The 21,665-nt window shown below is 44.5% G+C and overlaps 1 protein-coding gene across 1 annotated transcript in view; it reads right to left on the bottom strand.

Annotated features, from left to right (window-relative positions):
- The window catches only part of SUPT4H1 (SPT4 homolog, DSIF elongation factor subunit), a 109,027-nt gene that overhangs the window by 15,016 nt on the left and 72,346 nt on the right, over positions 1–21,665 (bottom strand). The window contains exons 3-4 of the mRNA XM_030185883.1: positions 16,106–16,161; positions 15,679–15,732 (exon numbers count right to left, since the gene is read on the bottom strand). Coding sequence (XP_030041743.1) covers positions 15,679–15,732; positions 16,106–16,161 — 110 coding nt within the window. The remainder of the gene's footprint in view (positions 1–15,678; positions 15,733–16,105; positions 16,162–21,665) is intronic.

Raw genomic sequence — 21,665 nt, 5'->3', positions numbered from 1 at the left:
ATGAAAGAAGGAAACCAAGCGTCAAAGTCACCAAGAAAGGATGAAAGGGATTTATCAGGGGGGACGATAAATAACTGCTATTCGAAGAGGCAAAGGACTGAATAGGCGGATGGAGTGGACTTCAAAGGAAAAAAAAACAGAGACTGAGGTGGCAGAAGAGATTGAAATTTGGAAGAGGGTGAGAGTAATAGATCAACACCACCGCTGCGGCCAATAGGGCGAGGAGTATGAGAGAAGAGATAACCACCATGGCAGAGGGCTGCGACTGAAGCAGAGTCATCAAGGCAGAGCCAAGTTTCAGTTATCACGAGCAGATGGAGGCTACGAGTGATAAAAAGGTCATGGATAAAGGAAAGTTTGTTGCAGATGGAGCGGGCATTCCATAGGGCGCGTAAGGGCAGAAAAGAGGGGGGAAGGAGAGGAATAGAGATGAGACTGCAGAGATCACGGTGCGATCTGCACAAATAGGATGAGGGTTGGTGAGGGGGACCAGGATTGGGATTGATGTCTCCAGCAGAGAGAAGAAGGAGTAAGAGGGTACGGAGGAGAGTAGAAGAGTGACGATGAAGGTGAGATGAGTTCAGATAGAATGAGGAAGGTACGATGGAAGGGATGAAGTGTTGAAGGCAGAAAGCAAGGAGGGAGGGAGGAAGAGGACACGAGAGATGGTGAGGTATAAAATGAATGAAAGGGCAATGTATGACTGTAGTGCATAGTGGTTTCGGGTGGAGGAGTAGATTGGGGAGGAGAATGTGAAATGGAGCCATATCTATAGACTCAGGCAATCCTGGCATTAACTAGCAGTCACAACAAAGGTGAGGCAGCTGGAGCTGAAGGCTGGAACAAAGAAGTAGAGGCAGCTGGAGCTGATGCTGAAGGCTGGAACAACGGAGGCGAGGCAGCTGGAGTTGAGGCTGAAGGCTGGACACAACGAGTCGAGGTTGCAGGACTGGAGTTTAAGCTGCAGGCTGGGGCAGGGGATGCAGGCAGGAATAGACGAGTAGAGGTTGCAGACGATGCAGGCTGGGGCAGAGGATGCAAGCAGGAACAGATGATTCAGGCTCACTATGTCGCTGGACAATCACAGTCCGTCTCGATGGCGTCATGGGCCTCCTTCGGGCGTTGTCGTTGTCTTCCACGTGAAATGCAAATAGGGATTTAAAAAGATGCAATCCAAGCAGGAGGGTCACCATAACCATCCAGGACCGAGCTGTAAAAACAGCAGGATACATAGTGGTCCACTGGGAACACGGGACTGGACTCTGTCCAAACATCGAGACCACGCAAAATCAGGAACACTCAAATCCTCAGTGCACGCAGCCAGCAGAAAGTTCAGAAACCCATGCCACGCCGTTCTTGTCACACAGTCTCTGCAGCCCTGCAATCGCGTTTGTTTGTCTCACAAATCCTCCGGGCGGTTTCAATAGGCGCAGGAACCGGGCGGAGAGACAGGCCAGATACACGGGTGGCATCTGACTAGCTCCCTGCAGGTGTTCTTGAGGGGAGGCACGGCGTCTGTTGGTGTTCTGGGCAAGCAGTGCCAATCGCTGCCCTGTTCAATCTCCGACTCTCTCTCCACAGGGTGTCGGCAGAGCCCATCAACTCAGGTTGCGTTTCACACAGTCCTGAATGTGGTTGCGTTTCATACAGTTCAGAATGTCGACCGTCCAGGTGCGGGCAGGATTGGCATCCGACCAAGCAGGGCTGTGGCGACAAGGTGATGGAAGAACCGCGGTTGGATTGACTGATGGCCGGCCTCTGTGCCGTGGAGGAGGTCCATACTGTGAAGTATCGGAGGTCCGCAAACTAACTCAGAGACCAGTGCCAGTCAAGCCCCCACCCCTGTGGGCCAACACTTCACAAGACCAGAACACTGCACCAGTGATTCACAGTAAGAATACTGAAAGGTAATTTTAAAACATACAGGAACGTAGACCTTTGAAATAAGAATGATTGAATATTTTGACACACAACAAACAGGACTTAATAAGGATCTGGTTTTCTAACCCATTATAAACCTAAGCTGTATTTCTCTGTTTATTTCTCTGTTTATTACCCTCCTCTCACCTACCAACACCCATTCGGTTAGAATATCAATGAAATGCTTTGATGTCCCCATGCATACCCCCACCCTCCCACTCTGCCAGACTGTCAAAGTAATGCTTTGATGTTTCTCCTATTTATACTACCTGCTACCACATTTGCTTATTTCCGATCTGACGAAGAAGGGCAACCTTCGAAAGCTAATCAAGAAATGTATTAAGTTATGTCCAATAAAAAAGGTATCATCTTATTTTCTTTTCCATGTTTTATTTTGTGATTTCTATTGATAACCTTTAAGAGTGGACTAACACAGCTACCACACCTCTCTACTCGGAGACCAGAAATTACCCGCAAATTACCCCAGAGGCAGTTCTTTCCTAGCGATGCTCGCTGGGCTGGGTTAAACACCGAAACGGTTCCGTTTTCAGGCTGTGCTGTGACAGGTCCTGGAGCAGCAACAGCTACGTGCTCCTTACATGGCGGCCATCTTGCACATCCCAAGCAAAAGCAGCAGCCAAGCACTAAAGCTTCCAGGCTCCTTCTGGCCCTTCTTCCAAATCCAATGCTGCCAACTGCCTAATCAAACTGTGAATGATGATCTGTTTGAACTGCTGTGCTCTGTGCTCACTCTCAGCTGGTTGCTTAAACTATTTAAGCCACCTCTACACTGAAGTAGCTCTGTAATAAACACTAGCAGTCCCATACATTGAAAAGGTGCAAAAAATGCAACAGAAAAAATTGCAGCCACTGGTGATGCTGTGGATACTGTGGTATCTGGAGCTAGTTTGCAATAGTTTGGCTAGTATCAGTGTGTAAAATGAAAGAGAAGATCTAACCTTTAGTACAGTAGTGTTGTGATACTGGTAACACTTCCAGTCATGCAATGAACTGTTTGGCAAAGCAAGCAGTAAGAGTGAATGAAATAAAATACGTCCCACTGGAAACAGAACTGAATCCACAGCTTCTAATATGATGGATAAAGCCACCTTCCAGAAAAAAAACTATTTTGATGTAAACACTGCACCCAGAGAAAATGCCACCATATCAGCAGAGCCTGCAACTATGTGGGAAAATGTGGGGTATAAATGTGCTAAGTAAATAAATGCAGGATTACCATGGAGACCAAGAAAAACCTGGGAAGAGTGCACTAGCTTCAGAAATGAACTCAAAATGTAATATTTCTCCCAGAAACATGGAGTCAACAGCACTAAGTTTCTGTACTGCCATGCTCTGAGAAAGGGTAAGAATGAAAAACCTAGAGTAGAACCTTCCCTAATCCTGATGTCATTCTCTCTTAGCGCTCAACTGCAAGAGGGTGTACAGTCATCCTGAATAATACACATACTAAAATCAATACTTGACAAACTGGTGTTATTAAGCTTGGGGAAGCCAGAGACCAGTCTCACAGTCCCTCTGGACCTCCGACCCCAGTGCTGTGGTCGCATGGGAAGCTGTGGGAGATCTGAGTACTCCCACTGGGAGTCTTCTGACAGGAAGGGTCCTGCGAGTCCCTCAGGCCTCTTCATCAGCAAGGCCATACTCCGCAAAGGTACCAACTCTGGAGCAAAAGGGGGGGAATCTACCCCAGCCACAGCTTCAGAATGGCCAGCTCTCAAAACCTACGCATCACAGTCCAACCGAACTCTTCATTTAGCACCGACACCTCAGCCTCACCATGCGGTGGAAAAGATGGTGCCTGCAGGCGCGCGCACCAAAGAAAACTGCTCTGTGCCTGCCAGAATGAGCTAGTAGAATACTATGTTCCCCAGAGGCCACCCAGCAGCATACAGAGGCGCAGTGGTCAGTGGGCCTACGTGGGAACAGTAGAACAAATGCCAATGCCGCTACCCCGGTTCCCACAGCAAAGAGCAGCACTGGCGAGATGCCGTCATCATCATAAAAATAATCACCCTCCTTCAGGAATCTGCTACCGGAAGCAAGTATCATCCCCTCACACCATAACCAGAACTATAAACCGGAACAAGCCCGCTGCGCTAATGTGAGTTGAACCGCTAGATAACTGAGGGGTAAAAGAGGCAATCAGGGAAGGCAAAGCCATAGCGGAGAGATTAAATTAATTCTTTACTTCAGTCTTCACTGAGGAAGATTTGGGAGAGATACCGGTGCCAGAAATGGTATTCAAATCTGATGAGTCAGAGAAACTGAATGAAATCTCTATAAACCTGGAGAATGTAATGACGCAATTTGACAAACTGAAGAGTAGCAAATCTCCTGGACCAGATGGTATTCATCCCCGAGTACTGACAGAATTGAAAAATGAATTTGCAGAACTATTATAGTATGTAATTTATCTTTAAAATCAAGCGTGGTTCTAAAGATTGGAGGGTGGCCAATGTAACGCCGATTTTTAAAAAAGGGTCCAGAGGTGATCCGGGAAATTATGTCCTTATTATCCTTTTATATGCTGTCCTTTTTTCCTTCTTTATTTTCCTGTCCTCTTCTTTGTCTTTCAGTGTTTGAGTTTCTTTCCTATCAGATAATGGAGTTCCTTTCTTTGATTGTGTAGTTTGGACACCACCTTATTCTGCCTGTCAGTAAGAGCGGTCTAGCTAATTTTTATACAACTGCATTATCTTTGTGATACAGTTTACCCGTACATTGTATTACCTTTTGATACTTTTTACCCATACATTGTGTTATCTACCATGTGATACTTGTACCCATACATTGTAAGCCGCACTGAACCTGCTATCGAGCAGGAAAGAGCGGGGTATAAATGCCAGAAATAAATACAATAAACTATAAAGGCTGCAGCATGGTCTTGTCCACAAGTTCACATCTCACTACTGCCTTGAGGAGAACACCCGACTGATAGTTAGTACATAAGTACATAAGCACCGCCATACTGGGAAAAGACCAAGAGTCCATCAAGCCCAGCATCCTGTCTCCGACAGCGGCCAATCCAGGCTTCAAGAACCCGGCAACACCCCCCATCACCACCAAAAAAAAAATAATAATGTTCAATGGACTTTCCCTCAGGAATCTGTCCAAACCCCCTTTAAATTCCGTAAGGCCAGCTGCTGTCCCTACATTCTCCGGCAACGAGTTCCAGAGTCTAACTACACGCTGAGTAAAGAAAACCTTTCTCCTATTTGTTTTAAATCTACCATATTCTAGCTTCATCTTGTGTCCCCTGGTTTTGTTGTTGTTTGAAAGTGTAAACAAACGCTTCACATCTGTCCGCTCTACTCCGCTCATAATCTTGTAGACTTCTATCATATCACCCCTCAGCCGCCTTTTCTCCAAGCTGTAGAGCCCTAACCTTTCTCAGCCTTTCCTCATAGGGAAGTCGTTCCATTCCCTTTATCATTTTCATCGCCCTACTCTGCACCTTTTCTAATTCCTTTATATCTTTTTTGAGATGCGGCGACCAGAATTGGACACAATACTCGAGGTGCGGTTGCACCATGGAGCAATACAACGGCATTATAACATCCTCTATATGCTTTCTTAGCCGCGGCAGCACACTGGGCAGACGTTTTTTATGTCTTATCCCTTTCTAGCTCCGTAACTCCTAACGCGGAACCTTGCATGACATAGCTGTAATTCGGGTTCCTCTTCCCAACATGCATCACTTTGCACTTGTCAACATTGAACTTCATCTGCCACTTGCACGCCCAATCCCCCAGTCTTGCGAGGTCCTCCTGTAATCTTTCACACTCCTCCTGCGACTTGACGACCCTGAATAATTTTCTGTCATCTGCGAATTTAATTAGCTCACTAGTTACTCCCATCTCTAGGTCATTTATAAATATGTTCCAGCTTGCTCCAGGTCGCCCGTTCCAGCTCGCTCCAGCCCATCTACTACAGCCTGTTCCAATTGTGCCAGTTCATCAGTTCCAGCTTGCCCCCGTCCATCTGTTCCAGCTTGCTCCAAGTAGACTGTTCCAGCCTGTTCCAGTCCATCTACTCCAGCTGTTCTCACCCGTCTGTTCCAACTGCCTCAATCCATCTGTTCCAGCGGGTTCCAGCTCACCTATTCCAGCTTGTTCCCGTCCACCTGTTCCAGCTTGCTCCAATTCGTCCGATCCAGCTTATCCAACTACTGTTACGGACCAATTGTTAAGACTGTTGATACACTACTGATATCACCAACAATGCCCAACACTCCCACGAACACCGCCCATAAAAACTACTGATATCACCACCACCACCCAACACTCCCACGAACACCGTCCACAAAAAAATCCAACATGAACACTAATAAGCTACTGATAATAATCTATCTCATTCCCATAATCTACCACGCATGGACCACCCCCAACATCAACAACAACCCAACCACAATACACCAACTTTATGTACAACCTATTAACAACTCACCAGACCAAAAACACAATAACCAACCAAAAGGAAAAATCTCCACATACGAACACCACCAACAGAAAGAGAAAAAAAAACAACAACAACAAATTCAACCTCCGAGGAAACAGACAACTAATAAAAATAAACACACCTACCCTCCCTACAGAACCATACCGCTCAATCCGAATAGGATACATCAACGCTAGATCAGCAGTAAGCAACTCAATAGACATACTAGACTGGATTACCACAGAGAATCTAGATCTATTCATCACGGAAACATGGTTCCACGGCCCTATAGACCCCGCCATCACAGAGACATGCCCACCAGAATACAAAATCACCCACTGGACAAGAAATGGAAAAAGAGGTGGCGGAATAGCCATAATTTATCCGAGTTCGCCATCACAACCACTGGTGAATCTCCCTCACCACAACTCAAAATCGCCTCGACAAGAATCAATCATCCGAACCTACAATGCAATCCTATTCTACAGACCACCAGGAAAATGGAATGACTCCCAAACGCAACTCATGGACTTCATCTCGAACACATGTGTCTCTGCCTCAAACATCCTCATAATAGGAGACATCAACCTACACCTCGAAGACGACACCTCAACAGGCACACAAGAATGCAAAGAATTCCTAAAACTCTGGGATTTACACGCACCTAACACTCAACCAACACACGTAAAAGGACACACACTAGACATTATTACACACAAATTCGACCCGAACTCAACTCTCCTACTTACAGACACAAGATGGACACCCACACTATGGACAGACCACTATAAAGCATACGTCTCCCTCCACTGGCGAAAAATACACAGAAACGCAGTCAACAAACATGAACGAACAACATACACCACGAGAAGAAAAATAGACCCCACAACATTCTGGCAACAGATCTACCAAAACGATTGGGCAACAAATACAGACACCATTCAATTCCTCCAAGAATGGGACGATATATGCAAGACAACATTAGACACAATTGCCCCACTCCAAACCAGAACATCACATAGGGAAAAATCAAATCTATGGTTCACCCAAGAGCTGAAAGAACTCAAAACACAAGTCAGAAAACTAGAACGCACATGGAACAAAAAGAAAGATGAACACACACTGAATGCCTGGAAATCACTTCGGAGGAAATACAAATATACGATAAAACAGACTAAAAGACTACACTACAAAACAATGACTGGACCAAACTACAAAGACACACACAAACTCTTCTACCTTGTAAATAAATTGCTAGACACCACACCAGTCACAAAGAACAGCAAAGATACACCAGGAGTCGACGACCTCGCGAAATACTTCAAAGAGAAAATAATACAATTACGACTTAAAATATCCACCAGCCCTATTGAATACGCCACACTCCTAAACTGTCTAGACCCAGAAGATGGAATACATCCAGCAGACAGGGTCTGGACCGAATTCAAATCATTATCAGAAGACCTCATCTCTAAAATACTCAAAAGATTCGCCAACTCCCAGTGCAAACTAGATATCTGCCCAAACAACATCATGAAATCAGCTCCTCAACAATTCATAGTAGACCTAACGAACCACATGAACTTCATGCTACAAAATGGACTCTTCCCAAAGGAAAAAGGAAAAATTTTATTCACCCCAATACCCAAAGACACAAAGAAAAACGCAAACGAAATAACTAACTACAGACCAATAGCATCTATACCATTAATAACCAAAATAACCGAAGGGATGGTAACCAAACAACTCACAAACTATCTCAACAAGTTCTCAATACTGCATGATGCCTAATAAGGATTCCGGTCAAATCACAGCACAGAAACAGTATTAATTACCCTAATGACCAAATTTAAACAAATTATTGCAACCGGCACCAATATACTCCTCTTAAAATTTGACATGTCAAGTGCCTTTGATATGGTTGACCACGGAATCCTATTACACATACTTGAATATTTTGGCATCGGAGGCAATGTCCTAAACTGGTTCAGGGGGTTCCTAACCTTACGCTTATATCAGGTCACATCAAATTCAACTACGTCTACTGCATGGACACCTGAATGCGGAGTACCGCAAGGATCCCCCCTCTCACCAACTATTTTCAACCTAATGATGATCCCCTTGGCAAAACTTCTATCAAACCATAACCTTGACCCATACATATACACCGATGATGTAACGATATACATCCCTTTCAAAAAAGACATTAAAGAAATCTCCAACGAAATCAACCAAAGTCTACACATCATGAATACCTGGGCAGATGCATTTCGATTGAAACTGAACGCAGAAAATACTCAATACCTCATACTTACCTCCCAATACAACACGAAGAAATTTATCGCTATAAGCACACCTAAACTAAATCTACCAATCTCTGAAACCTTAAAAATCCTTGGAGTCACCAATGACCGTCACCTAACACTTGAGACTCACGCAAACAACACAACCAAAAAGATGTTCTACTCCATGTGGAAACTGAAAAGAATAAGACCATTCTTTCCAAGATCTGTTTTCCGCAGCCTAGTGCAATCACTCGTACTCAGTCATCTGGACTACTGCAACTCACTATACGCGGGCTGCAAAGAGCAAATACTGAGGAAACTTCAAACAGCCCAGAATACAGCAGCCAGACTCATCTTCGGAAAACCAAAATACGAAAGGGCAAAACCCTTACATGAGAAACTACACTGGCTCCCACTCAAGGAACATATCACTTTTAAAGTATGCACCTTAGTTCACAAAATCATTCACGGTGAAGCCCCTGCATACATGTCTGATTTAATAGACCTGCCACCCAGAAACGCTAAAAGATCATCCCGAACGTTCCTCAATCTCCACTTCCCCAAGTGCAAAGGCATAAAATACAAAGTACTGCACGCATCAACCTTCTCTTATATGAGCACGCAATTCTGGAATACACTACCACGCAACCTGAAATCGATCTACGAATTAACCATCTTCCGCAAACTATTAAAGACTCATCTCTTTGATAAAACTTATCGCAAGGATCAAAACACATGAAGTCCATACACACTAATAGAAACAGAAGTAGAGAGATTGTGGATGCCTTCCAAAGTGCTCTGCTCAGACAAATGGTGAAAGAACCCACGAGGGAGGGAGCCACGTTGGATCTGGAGCTCACGAATGGGGATAGTGTGTCAAATGTCCGAGTGGCTGCACACCTGGGAAACAGTGACCATCAAACGGTTTGCTTTGATGTAATGGCTCATGTGGATGGCGGCCACTCTAAACTCAAAGTCCTGGATTTCAAGCGAGCTGACTTTAACAAAATGGGAGAATACCTGAGGAAGGAGCTGATGGGCTGGGAGGACATACGAGAAGTGGAAGGACAGTGGTCCAGGCTAAAAGAAGTAATAAACAGAGCCACAGACCTTTATGTAAGGAGAGTAAATAAAAGCAAGAGAAAAAGGAAACCGATATGGTTCTCAAAGCAAGTGGCTGAGAAAATAAAGATTAAAGAGTTAGCGTTCCAGAAATATAGAAAATCTCAAGAGGAGGAACACAGGGAGGAATACCAGATGAAACAAAAAGAAGCCAAGAGAGAGGTACGTCTGGCGAAGGCGCAAGCAGAAGAACAAATGGCTAGAAATGTAAGGAGGGGAGACAAAAACTTCTTCAGGTATATTAGTGAAGGAGAAAGACTATAAAGGGAATTGTGAGACTAAAAGATACAACAAAACGCTATGTAGAAAATGATGAAGAAAAAGCCAATTTGCTAAATAGATACTTTTGTTCTGTTTTCACTGAAGAAATCCCTGGGGAAGGACAGAGAGGGACTAGCAAAAGTACACCTGAGAATGAGGTGGATAGAGCGCCGTTCACAGAAGAGAGTGTGTATGAACAACTTGGAAAGCTAAAGGTGGACAAAGCCATGGGGCCGGACGGGATCCACTCCAGAATACTGAGGGAGCTCAGAGAGGTTCTGGCGGGTCCTCTTAAAGACTTGTTTAATAAATCCTTGGAGACGGGAGAGGTTCCGAGGGATTGGAGAACGGTGGAGGTGGTCCCTCTTCACAAAAGTGGTAATAGGGAAGAAGCTGGAAACTACAGGCCGGTAAGCCTCACTTCGGTTATTGGAAAAGTAATGGAAGCAATGCTGAAGGAAAGGATAGTGAATTTCCTGGAAGCCAATAAGTTGCAAGATCCGAGACAACATGGTTTCACCAAAGGGAAATCGTGCCAAACGAATCTCATTGAATTCTTTGACGGGGTGACCGGAGAATTAAATCAAGGACATGCTAAGGACGTAATCTACTTAGATTTCAGCAAGGCTTTTGACAACGGTTCCCCACAGGAGGCTCTTAAATAAACTAGACGGCCTGAAGATAGGACCCGTAGTGGTGAACTGGATTAGGAACTGGTTGGCGGACAGACGCCAGAGGGTGGTGGTGAATGGAGTTCGCTCGGAGGAGGGAAAGGTGAGTAGTGGAGTGCCTCAGGGATCGGTGCTGGGGCCCATTCTGTTCAATATATTTGTGAGTGACATTGCCGAAGGGTTACAAGATAAAGTTTGCCTTTTTGCGGATGACACCAAGATTTCCAACAGAGTGGACACCCGGAGGAGTGGAAAACATAAAAAAAAGATCTGAAGAAGCTAGAAGAATGGTCTAACGTTTGGCAATTAAAATTCAATGCAAAGAAATGCAAGTGATGCACTTAGGGAGTAGAAATCCAAGGGAGACGTATGTGTTAGGCGGGGAGAGTCTGATAGACACGGACGGGGGAGAGGGATCTGGGGTGATAGTATCTGAGGTCCTGAAGGCGACGAAACAGTGCGACAAGGCGGTGGCCGTAGCGAGAAGATTGCTAGGCTGTTTAGAGAGAGGAGTAACCAGCAGAAGAAAGGAGGTTTTAATGCCCCTGTATAAGACGTTGGTGAGGCCCCACCTGGAGTATTGTGTTCAGTTTTGGAGGCCGTATCTTGCGAAGGATGTTAAAAAAATGGAAGCGGTGCAAAGAAAGCTACGAGGATGGTATGGGATTTGCGTTCCAAGACGTATGAAAAGAGGCTTGCTGACCTGAACATGTACACCCTGGAGGAAAGGAGGAACAGGGGTGATATGATACAGACGTTCAAATATTTGAAAGGTATTAATCCGCAAACGAATCTTTTCCGGAGATGGGAAGGCGGTAGAACGAGAGGACATGAAATGAGATTGAAGGGGGGCAGACTCAGGAAAGATGTCAGGAAGTATTTTTTTCACGGAGAGGGTGGTGGACGCTTGGAATGCCCTCCCGTGGGAGGTGGTGGAGATGAAAACGGTAACAGAGTTCAAACATGCGTGGGATATGCATACAGGAATCCTGTGCAGAAGGAATGGATCCTCAGAAGCTTAGCTGAAATTGGGTGGCGGAGCAGGTGGGGGGAAGAGGGGTTGGTGGTTGGGAGGTGAGGATAGGGGAGGGCAGACTTATACGGTCTGTACCAGAGCCGGTGATGGGAGGCGGGACTGGTGGTTGGGAGGCGGGAAATACTGCTGGGCAGACTTATATGGTCTGTGCCCTGAAAAGGACAGGTACAAATTCAAGGTAAGGTATACACATATGAGTTTGTCTTGGGCAGACTGGATGGACCATGCAGGTCTTTTTCTGCCGTCATCTACTATGTTACTAATGCATCAATACACTCTCCTCTGAATTCTCTTTCCCCGTATTTTCAACACACTTAAAACTCTACCCACAGATAAATTGTTATACCCGAATAACCACTCTCACCACTGTCCTAGCGCCCTATCTTTTCCCATTGTTACTTTCCATTGCTCTATTCCCCTAATGATATTTTGACTTTGCTTCCCATAATTCTTCACAATGTAACCCATAATCGAATTGTAACAAATTGTATTGCCATCATTCACAATGTATTGTAAGCCACACTGAGCCCGCAAAAAGGTGGGAAAATGTGGGATACAAATGCAATAAATAAATAAATGTTAAAAAGCAGCGGTCCCAATACAGACCCCTGCGGGACCCCACTAACTACCCCCTTCTCCACTGAGAATACTGACCATTCAACCCTACTCTTTGCTTCCTATCTTTCAACCAGCTCTTAATACATAGTAATACCCAACTCCGATCCCATGACTCTCCAGTTTCCTCTGGAGTCTTTCATGAGGCACTTTGTCAAACGCCTTTTGAAAATCCAGATACACAAAATCCACCGGCTCCCCATTGTCCACGTTTGTTCACCCCCCCCTCAAAAAATGCAGTAGATTGGTGAGGCAAGACTTCCCTTCACTAAATCCATGCTGACTTTGTCTCATCAGCCCATGTTTTTGTACATGCTCTGTAATTTTATTCTTGATAATAGCTTCTACCATTTTGCCCGGTACCGACGTCAGACTCACCGGTCTATAATTTCCCGGATCTCCTCGAACTTTTTTTTTTTTTTTTTTTTTAAATCGGAATAACATTGGCTACTCTCCAGTCTTCCGGTACCACACTCAATTTTAGGGATAGATTGCATATTACTAACAGTAGCTCTACAAGTTCATTTTTCAGTTCTATTAATACTCTGGGATGAATACCATCAGGTACTGACGATTTACTACTCTTCGGTTTGCAGAACTGACCCATTACATCCTCCAAGTTTACAGAGAATTCGTTTAGTTTCTCCGACTCGCCCGCTTCAAATATGTTTTCCGGCACCGGTGTCCCTCCCAAATCCTACTCGGTGAAGACCGAAGCAAAGAATTCATTTATTTCTCTGCTACGGCTCAGTCTTCCCTGATCGCCCCTTTAACACCATTTTCGTCCAGCGGCCCAACCGATTCTTTAGCCGGCTTCCTGCTTTTATGTATCTAAAAAAATTTTTACTATGTATTTTCACTTCTAACGCTAACTTTTTTTCAAAGTCCTTTTTTGCCCTCCTTATCTCCGCTTTGCATTTGGCTTGGCATTCCTTATGTTTTATCTTCTTACTTTCAGTCGGTTCTCTTCTCCACTTTCTGAATGATTGTTTTTTGGTTCTAATGACTTCTTTTACCTTACTGTTTAGCCACGCCGGCTGACGTTTGGTCTTTTTTCCCCTTTTTCTAATACGCGGAATATATTTGTCCTGTACCTCAGTTTTTCTCATTTTGTCATAATCACCTTTTCTAAAGTTAAACGCTAGTGTATTTGATTTTCCTAAGTTCACTTACTTCAATGCCAATATCAAAACTGATCATAATATGATCACTGTTATCAAGCGGCCCTCACACCAGATCATGAGCTCCAGTAATGACTAAGTCTAGTATTTTTCCTTCTCTTGTGGGCTCCTGAACCAGCTGTTCCATGAAGCCGTCCTTGATTTCATCAAGAAATTTCACCTCCCTAGCTTGTACCGACCGATGTTATATTAACCCAGTCTATATGTGGATAATTGAAATCACCCATTATTATTACATTGCCCAATTTATTCGCTTCCCTAATTTCCTTTGACATTGCTGCATCCGTCCTCTCATCCTGGCCAGGCGGACGGTAGTACACTCCTATCACTGTCGTTTTCCCCTTTTCACGTGGAATTTCAATCCACAAAGATTCCAATAGGGGTTTTGTCTCCTGCAATATTTGTAGCCTATACGAGTCAAGGTTCCCATTTACATACAGTGCTACCCCTCCTCCTATCCTATCCACGCTATCGCTACGATATAATTTGTAGCCTGGTATGACTGTATCCCATTGGTTATCTTCCTTTCACCAGATCTCAGAGATGCCAATAATATCCAATTATTCATTGTGTGCACTGTACTCCAGCTCTCCCATCTTATGTCTCAGGCTCCTGGCATTTGCGTATAGACATTTCAATGCATGCTTGTTGTTCCGTTTTATATTACGTTAATACATGGCATTATTAATGTGTTTTCTTCTGTCTGGTCATTATTAATTTATTTAAGGCCATCTGATCTGCTACGATTTCTTTGACATCCTTACTTACAAGTAACCTTTTCTTCCCTGTCTGGGTGATATCCTCAAAAGATACCTCATCCCGAACCATGCGCTTTTGAGCGGACTGTCAGCCTTCCCCCCGTTTCTAGTTTAAAAGCTGCTCTATTTCCTTTTTAAAAGTTGACGCCAGCAGCCTGGTCCCACTCTGGTTAGGTGAAGCCCATCAGATCGGAATAGGCTCTCCTTTCCCCAGAATGCTGACAAGTTCCTGACAAATCCAAAACCCTCTTCGCCACACCATCGTCTCATCCACGCGTTGAGACTTCGGATCTCTGCCTGTCGCTTGGGCCTTGCGCGTGGAACAGGTAGTATTTCAGAAAATGGTACCATAGAGGATCTGGATTTGAGCTTCCTTCCTATCTCGTCTAGGTGCCTCGTAAGGTCCGCCACCTTCACACCAGGCAGGCAAGTCACCAAGCGATCCTCACATCCACCAGCCACCCAGCTATCTACATGCCTAATGATTGAGTTGCCAACTACAACAGCGGTCCTATCTTTTCCCCTGTGGGCCGTAACTGGAGACACATCCTCGATGCGAGAGGATAATACATCTTCTGGTGGGCAGGTCCTGGACAGACAACGCCGCAGAATTTGTTGGGGTCTAGAATCCAACTCCACCCTCCCCCCCAGGTCTATTTTGTTCTGTTCCAGGCTGCCGTATCAATCATCTTGTATAAAAGTTTAGGTTAATCTGTGTTATGACCTCGCTGTTGCAATTGACCGCTGTTTTATGTGAGCCTGGTAGCTAGAGATTCCCACATGTGAGATAGTAGCCTGCTGTCCTCAGAGAAAGTTAAGATACTTACCTGCAGCAGGTATTCTCCAAGGACAGCAGGCCACATATTCTTACATTCCCTCCATCTCCCCTTGGAGTTGTCTCCTTTTTCTGAAGTATGCCATAGTATGCTGCTGCGGGCAGGAAGACACTCAAAGTTATATATTGCTTTTTCAAATTCCAGACCAGGCAACGCAGACCGCGTTACCCACATGTGAAAATATATGGCCTGCTGTCCTCAGAGAATACCTGCTACAGGTAAGTACTTTACTTTGGAGACAAAGTTTTATGAAACTCCACCAGTACACACCTTGCTTTACAAACATATTTAAATATTGTCATCAACCATTTCCACTGCGATGAACTGAAGTTTTGCAATAGCTTTTTTTTTTTGTCCAATTTAACAGTACAGCATGACCCCTCATTAAAATGTAAGGGGGTGTGTTGCCAACTGTGAACACACCATTTACGTTTATAAAAATAAATTTATGGACGTGATATAATCAACTAAGAGACTTTTCCTTCTATTATTTTCATTAAAAGAAAAAAAAAGATTAGTTACTTGAACAGATTACCTTGTGGAAGACGTCCTGTGACAGACACGGCATACACACCTGGTTTGAAATTACCTAAATGAAAAAGTTTGTTAGAAAAACTTTACAGAATTACATTATCATTCCTTCTCCATTGTTTTTGCATGTTTCCTTTGTACCACCTTCTGCCCTTGACTTACCCTCTCTCAATTTCACTAAACACATCAAGCTCCTCTTGCTGCCTCCACACATCTCTTATGCTATCTAACATCTCACATCTCTCCAGCCTGCCTCGTCTTCAAGAAATTAGCGTCAAGATTCTACGAATCTTACACTGCACATCTCATACAAAATCGGACACTGTTTACACAGACCCTGTTCATATCTTCCCAAATCCCCACTGGATTCAGATTTTCATCTAAAACCAAAGCACATAGAAAATTTCTCTCATGACTGCTTGAACACTCACCGATTCGCTGCCACTTGGACACCCAGCTGTCCTCAGAACTCATCATGGCAATGATCCTGTGAAACAACAGAAATAAACTAAGAATTGAAATAAAAATGGGTGGATGGAAACTATCGAGAGTGAGGGGGCAAAAACTCCCAATGATGGGCACAAGAAATAAGTCTACATACTTTCAATTTTCTTACAAATTTATTTATTTTCAATATTTATAACCCACTGACTCCAAAGCAGGGAACAATAAAACATACATAAAATCAACACATAAAACAATTAACCATTTGATACTTAATAAAAACTCCTTCCAACTATCAATAGAACTTAACAAAACAGGTCCAAGTCATCCCTCCAAAAACACCTTCAAAAAGCAATGAGTCTTCAGATATTTCTTAACTTGTTGCTTATTTGAAGCAAGTCTCAAATATCCTGGAAGATAGTTCCACAGCAACTGAAAAGGCTCGAGCATGAGTATCAATAAAGTGAAAAGCAGAATATGCAGGTATTTTATTTTTTTATTTTTGTTACATTGTACCCCTCGCTTTCCCACTCATAGCAGGTTCAATGCAGCTTACGCATTATATACAGGTACTTATTTGTACCTGGGGCAATGGATGGTTAAGTGACTTGCCCAGAGTCACAAGGAGCTGCCTGTGCCTGCAGTGGGAATCGAACCCAGTCCCCAGGACCAAAGTCCACCACGCTAACCTCTAGGCCACTCCTCCACATAAGTGCTTTGCTACCTCAGACCACAAAGCACATCTTGGATGGTACATAGAAGCACATTCACAAAATAATCAGGGGCTGAGCAGAGGACTCTGAGCTAGTTTGGTTTATTTGTTGGCAGAAGCTGCCAAGTGATCTAAAATCTTTTCTGAAACTGTAATTCCTCTATCTAAACTTTCACAAAAAAAAAAGAAAAAAAAAACGCTGTTATACTAGGGTGTGACCTCTTTAAAACTTTCTGTCTGTTAAAAATTGCAATCTGGTCACGTGATGCTGTGAGAGAGCCAGACGTGTAGAGCTTGCTCTCCGAGGCCCCAACCCGAAAATTGAACTTTATAACTCTAAACGGGACAGTTCTGGCACAAATCCTGATAACTGCAAGGGAGTGGAGTGAATGGAAAAGTATTTGGAGAGTTCCCCGAGCGGAATGGTAGGCAAGGGAGTGAAACGCGAGAAGGAGAAAACGAAAGCGCTGGGAGCAAAAATGGAGGAGAAAAAGCAACAGGAGGGGCCAGTTTTCTCCGAGGAACAAGTCTCACAAATAATAGCTGCAGTTGGGAAAGCGCTGGAGCCGCAAATCAATCGTTTAGAGGAGAGAATAGTAAGTATCGAAGCGTTACTTACCGACATCAATAGAAGAGAAGGAGAACTAGAGAATCGGGTCTCCGCACTAGAGGATGCGGGCCCAGCAACAGAAACGGCAGTGGAACAGCTTCAAAAGAAAGTGAGCAGATGGAGGAGAAATGGACGACCTAGAAAACAGGTCTCGACGAGCGAATCTTCGAATCATAGGACTCCCAGAGGAAATAGGAGACAGAGATCTTCCGACAATACTAGAGAAGTGGCTGGCTGAAGAACTGGCCTTATCAGACACATTCGGGCCCTTATGCCATAGAAAGAGCGCACCACCTGGGAGACTTCAAGATGGCCGCCGAACTCCAAGAGCGGTGCTAATAAAAGTCCACAATTATACCCACAAGGTAGAAATTCTCAGGGGATATCGCATGAAACGTGCCACGCTGCAATATAAAGGGCATAAGATTCTAATATTCCAGGATTACTCAATGATGCTCCAGGAACAACGGAAGCAGTTTACTCCCTTGTGCAAGAAGCTTCACGAGCACAATATAAAATTTTTGCTGCTATATCCAGCGATTCTTAAAATACACCACAATAATCAGTGGAAATCGTTTACCGCCACTGAGGCTGCACAAGAATATGTGGCACAGTTATTGGATAAGTGAAACAGTTATCATACAATGCTGAGACTGGTAATGTGGTTTGTTTGATAATGCAATATTAGTAGAAAATGCACAGAGTTTACCGTTCACTGTTAAACAAGATAACTAGAAGGAATGTTATAAATAATTGTCTTGTGAGAGTTAATGATATCATATAAGATAGGGTTGGGGCCGATGGCATTGAACATGACCTGGATATCTGATTCATTTGTGGGTCAGATGCATGTAAAGGGTAAAGAAGGGAAAGGGAAGATAGGGGAAGGGGAGGGAAGGGAGGGAGGGGAAGATAACTGGGAACAAGAATCTAATATAGTCTGGGAAGAGAGAAGAGATGGACGAATGAATAGTAACTGGGAATGGTGGACACCAAATAAATGAATAGCCTGGGCTTCCCTGGGGTGAGGCTGGGCGCCCTAGGGTTGAGATATAAAGTACTATACTCAGAAGAATCTTGGCCCATAGATAATGGTTAGACAAAAAGGTAGATGTGTACGAATGGTGTCTTGGAATGTTTGTGGCATTACTTCGCCAGCTAAGAGAACAAAAATTTACAAGCTCTGAGAAGGCAACAGGCAGACATTGCTTGCCTCCAAGAAACGAGGCTCTCATCAGAGGAGCACAAAAAATTAATACGTTCTTGGGTTGGGGAAGTGTATGATTCTCCTGCTGATGGGCGCAGAGGGGGAATGGCCATTCTGTTTAGTAAATCCCTACAATACAATGCTAAGTTACTCTTTAAAGACGTAAAGGGCCGATTTGTGGGGCTTCGGGTAAATGTGCAGGGACGAGAGTTTTATTGGTGGCCCTATATGCCCCTGTAGGGAACAAGACAGAACTGTTTGCACACCTATTGAAAGAATGCCAGAAATACCCAAACCTGCAACTGGTACTAGCTGGAGATATGAACGCGGTGATAGATCCAACATTAGACCGCACAGGGCAGGGATCCCATAGACCCACACATTCACCCACTGAATTAGAATTGTTCACCACAGCGTTGGGGGTGGTGGACCCTTGGAGACTCCTCCATTCGGAGGAGCTAGACTTTACACATATTTCCAGGGCACATAAAACACAATCTCGGCTGGATTATATTTTTGTGACACAGCACATTTTCCAGCACATATCTGAAGCCACAATAGGGCCCGAGGGGATCTCCGACCACGTGATGATATGGGTGGACTTACAGGCGCCCCACTACTTTCAGAGTGCACCACATTGGAGGTTCCCAACTTACCTATCATCTTCAAGGGAGTTTGTCACTTATCTACAATCTAAATGGCAAGAGTTTGAGTCCACGAATAGTCAGCATATAGAAGACCCGTACTGTTCTGGTCAACTGCAAAAGCAGTAATCAGAGGGAGTATAATATCGTATGTCAGTGGGAGAAACCGTAGAATAACTGCTAAAATAGTGGAACTGGAAAATAAGTTGAGAGCCCTAAAAAGAGATATACAAGACAGCCCACACAGAAACACATATGAAACTTTGACAGCCACTAGAGTGGCGCTCAACAGTCTCATACATGAGAAAACAACTAGAGCACTCCTCTACCAGAAATATAGATTCTTTAGATTTGGGGAGAAAACTGGGGGCATGATGGCGCGCTTAACTAAAAGAATGCGGAGACCTCACTACATATCAGTGGTGAAGGATGAACACGGTACTCCCATTGCAGATCTCACAGAGATTGCTAAGATTTTAGGAATTATTTCGCAAAAGCATATGCACCAGAGATCTCACAGAGATCAGAGGCGGAAATGAAGAAGTATATAGAACAATCTGGCATGCTACATTTGTCGGAAGAGATGGCAGAGTCACTTAACTCACCAATCTCTACTAGGGAGATTCAGAGAGCCATCAAAGCATTAAAATACTCCTCGGCCCCTGGGCCAGATGGCTACACGGGAGAATTTTTTAAGATCATGCAGAACCAGATTACTGGTCCCTTATTAGACTATTATGCAACAGTAGTAGAAGAAAAGAAATTCCCCCAACACACCAATACAGCGCTGATTAGCCTTATACCCAAACCAGGGAAGGATCCCATGCACCCGAGTTCTTACCGACCAATCTCATTGATCGATGTGGATATAAAGATCTTGTCTAAAATCTTATCAGAGAGATTGTCACCGATGATACCCCGGGTGATACAAGGAGACCAGGTGGGGTTCGTGAAGGGAAGGCAGTCTGTCATCAACGTTAGGAGACTCATAGCTGCATTGCTGCATGGAAGGGCCAGCCGTAACCCATATCTGATCGTGAGTTTAGATGCAGAAAAGGCATTTGATAGGGTGGGCTGGCCTTTCCTGTTCACAACTTTACGGAGGGTGGGACTGCATGGGTGGTATCTGGATGCTATACAGGCTATGTATTCTATGCCCCAGGCTCGTGTGTTAGTAAATGGAGTGCAGACAGATTCCTTTCCCATTGGACGTGGGACCAGACAGGGTTGCCCTCTGTCTCCCTTGCTGTTCCTTTTAGTGTTAGAACCATTATTATGCATGATTCGTGCAGACGGGGATATAGGGGGAGTGAGTCTGAATGATTGTAAACTTAAAGTGCTCGCATATGCGGATGACCTCCTTATTCTCTTAAGTGAACCACAGAGCTCCTTGTCCAGGCTGCTCCAAGTAAAAGAGGAGTATGGTAACCTTTCGGGGTACAAATTGAACCTCATCAAATCCTTGGCAATGCCAATACAGGAGAAGACTCAATTGGCATGGAAAGGGACGTTTCCACTAACATGGGCAAGGGAACAAATTATTTATCTAGGGGTGACCATTACTGTTGATCCCATGAAATTATATGAAAAAAGGTAAAATTATGTATCATACCTGATAATTTTCTTTCCATTAATCATAGCTGATCAATCCATAGACTGGTGGGTTGTGTCCATCTACCAGCAGGTGGAGATAGAGAGCAATCCTTTGCCTCCCTATATGTGGTCATGTGCTGCCGGAAACTCCTCAGTATGTCGATATCCAAGCTCCATCCGCAGGACTCAGCACTTAGAGAATTACACCCACAAAGGGACACTCTGCCCAGCTCACCACCGCCGAACGGGGAGGGGAATTAACCCAGCTCATCCCCACACAATTGGGGAGGGAATCCGTCCAGCTCATCCCCGCGGAGCGGGGGAGGGACACCACACCCGCCAATGCGGGGGGATCTGGCTTATCCTGCAACCGCAACCGCGGGAGGAGCTGACTGACCCTAACACCGCCGAAGCGGGAGGGGTACAAAGCTGCCCTACTGCCGCACGAAGCGGGAGGGAGCGCCGGCAGAATTTATGTCTCAATCCAGCCCCGTAAAACGGAGGGGAGAGGAATGCAGCAGCTCACTGTAACACAAACTCGTCTCAACTCTTGAAGAATCCATTGAAAAACTTGAACACGAAAGTCCTCCTGAACAGGAACTGAAGACTAAACTTGAACCTGAAATGCAACCAGAATATAAATAATACAGATATCTGGGAGGGGCTATGGATTGATCAGCTATGATTAATGGAAAGAAAATTATCAGGTATGATACATAATTTTACCTTCCATATCATCATGCTGATCAATCCATAGACTGGTGGGATGTACCGAAGCAGG

Source organism: Microcaecilia unicolor, chromosome 13, assembly GCF_901765095.1.
Source record: "Microcaecilia unicolor chromosome 13, aMicUni1.1, whole genome shotgun sequence".
NCBI classification, from domain to species: Eukaryota; Metazoa; Chordata; class Amphibia; order Gymnophiona; family Siphonopidae; genus Microcaecilia; species Microcaecilia unicolor.
This window is presented reverse-complemented; position numbering and strand designations above follow the sequence as displayed.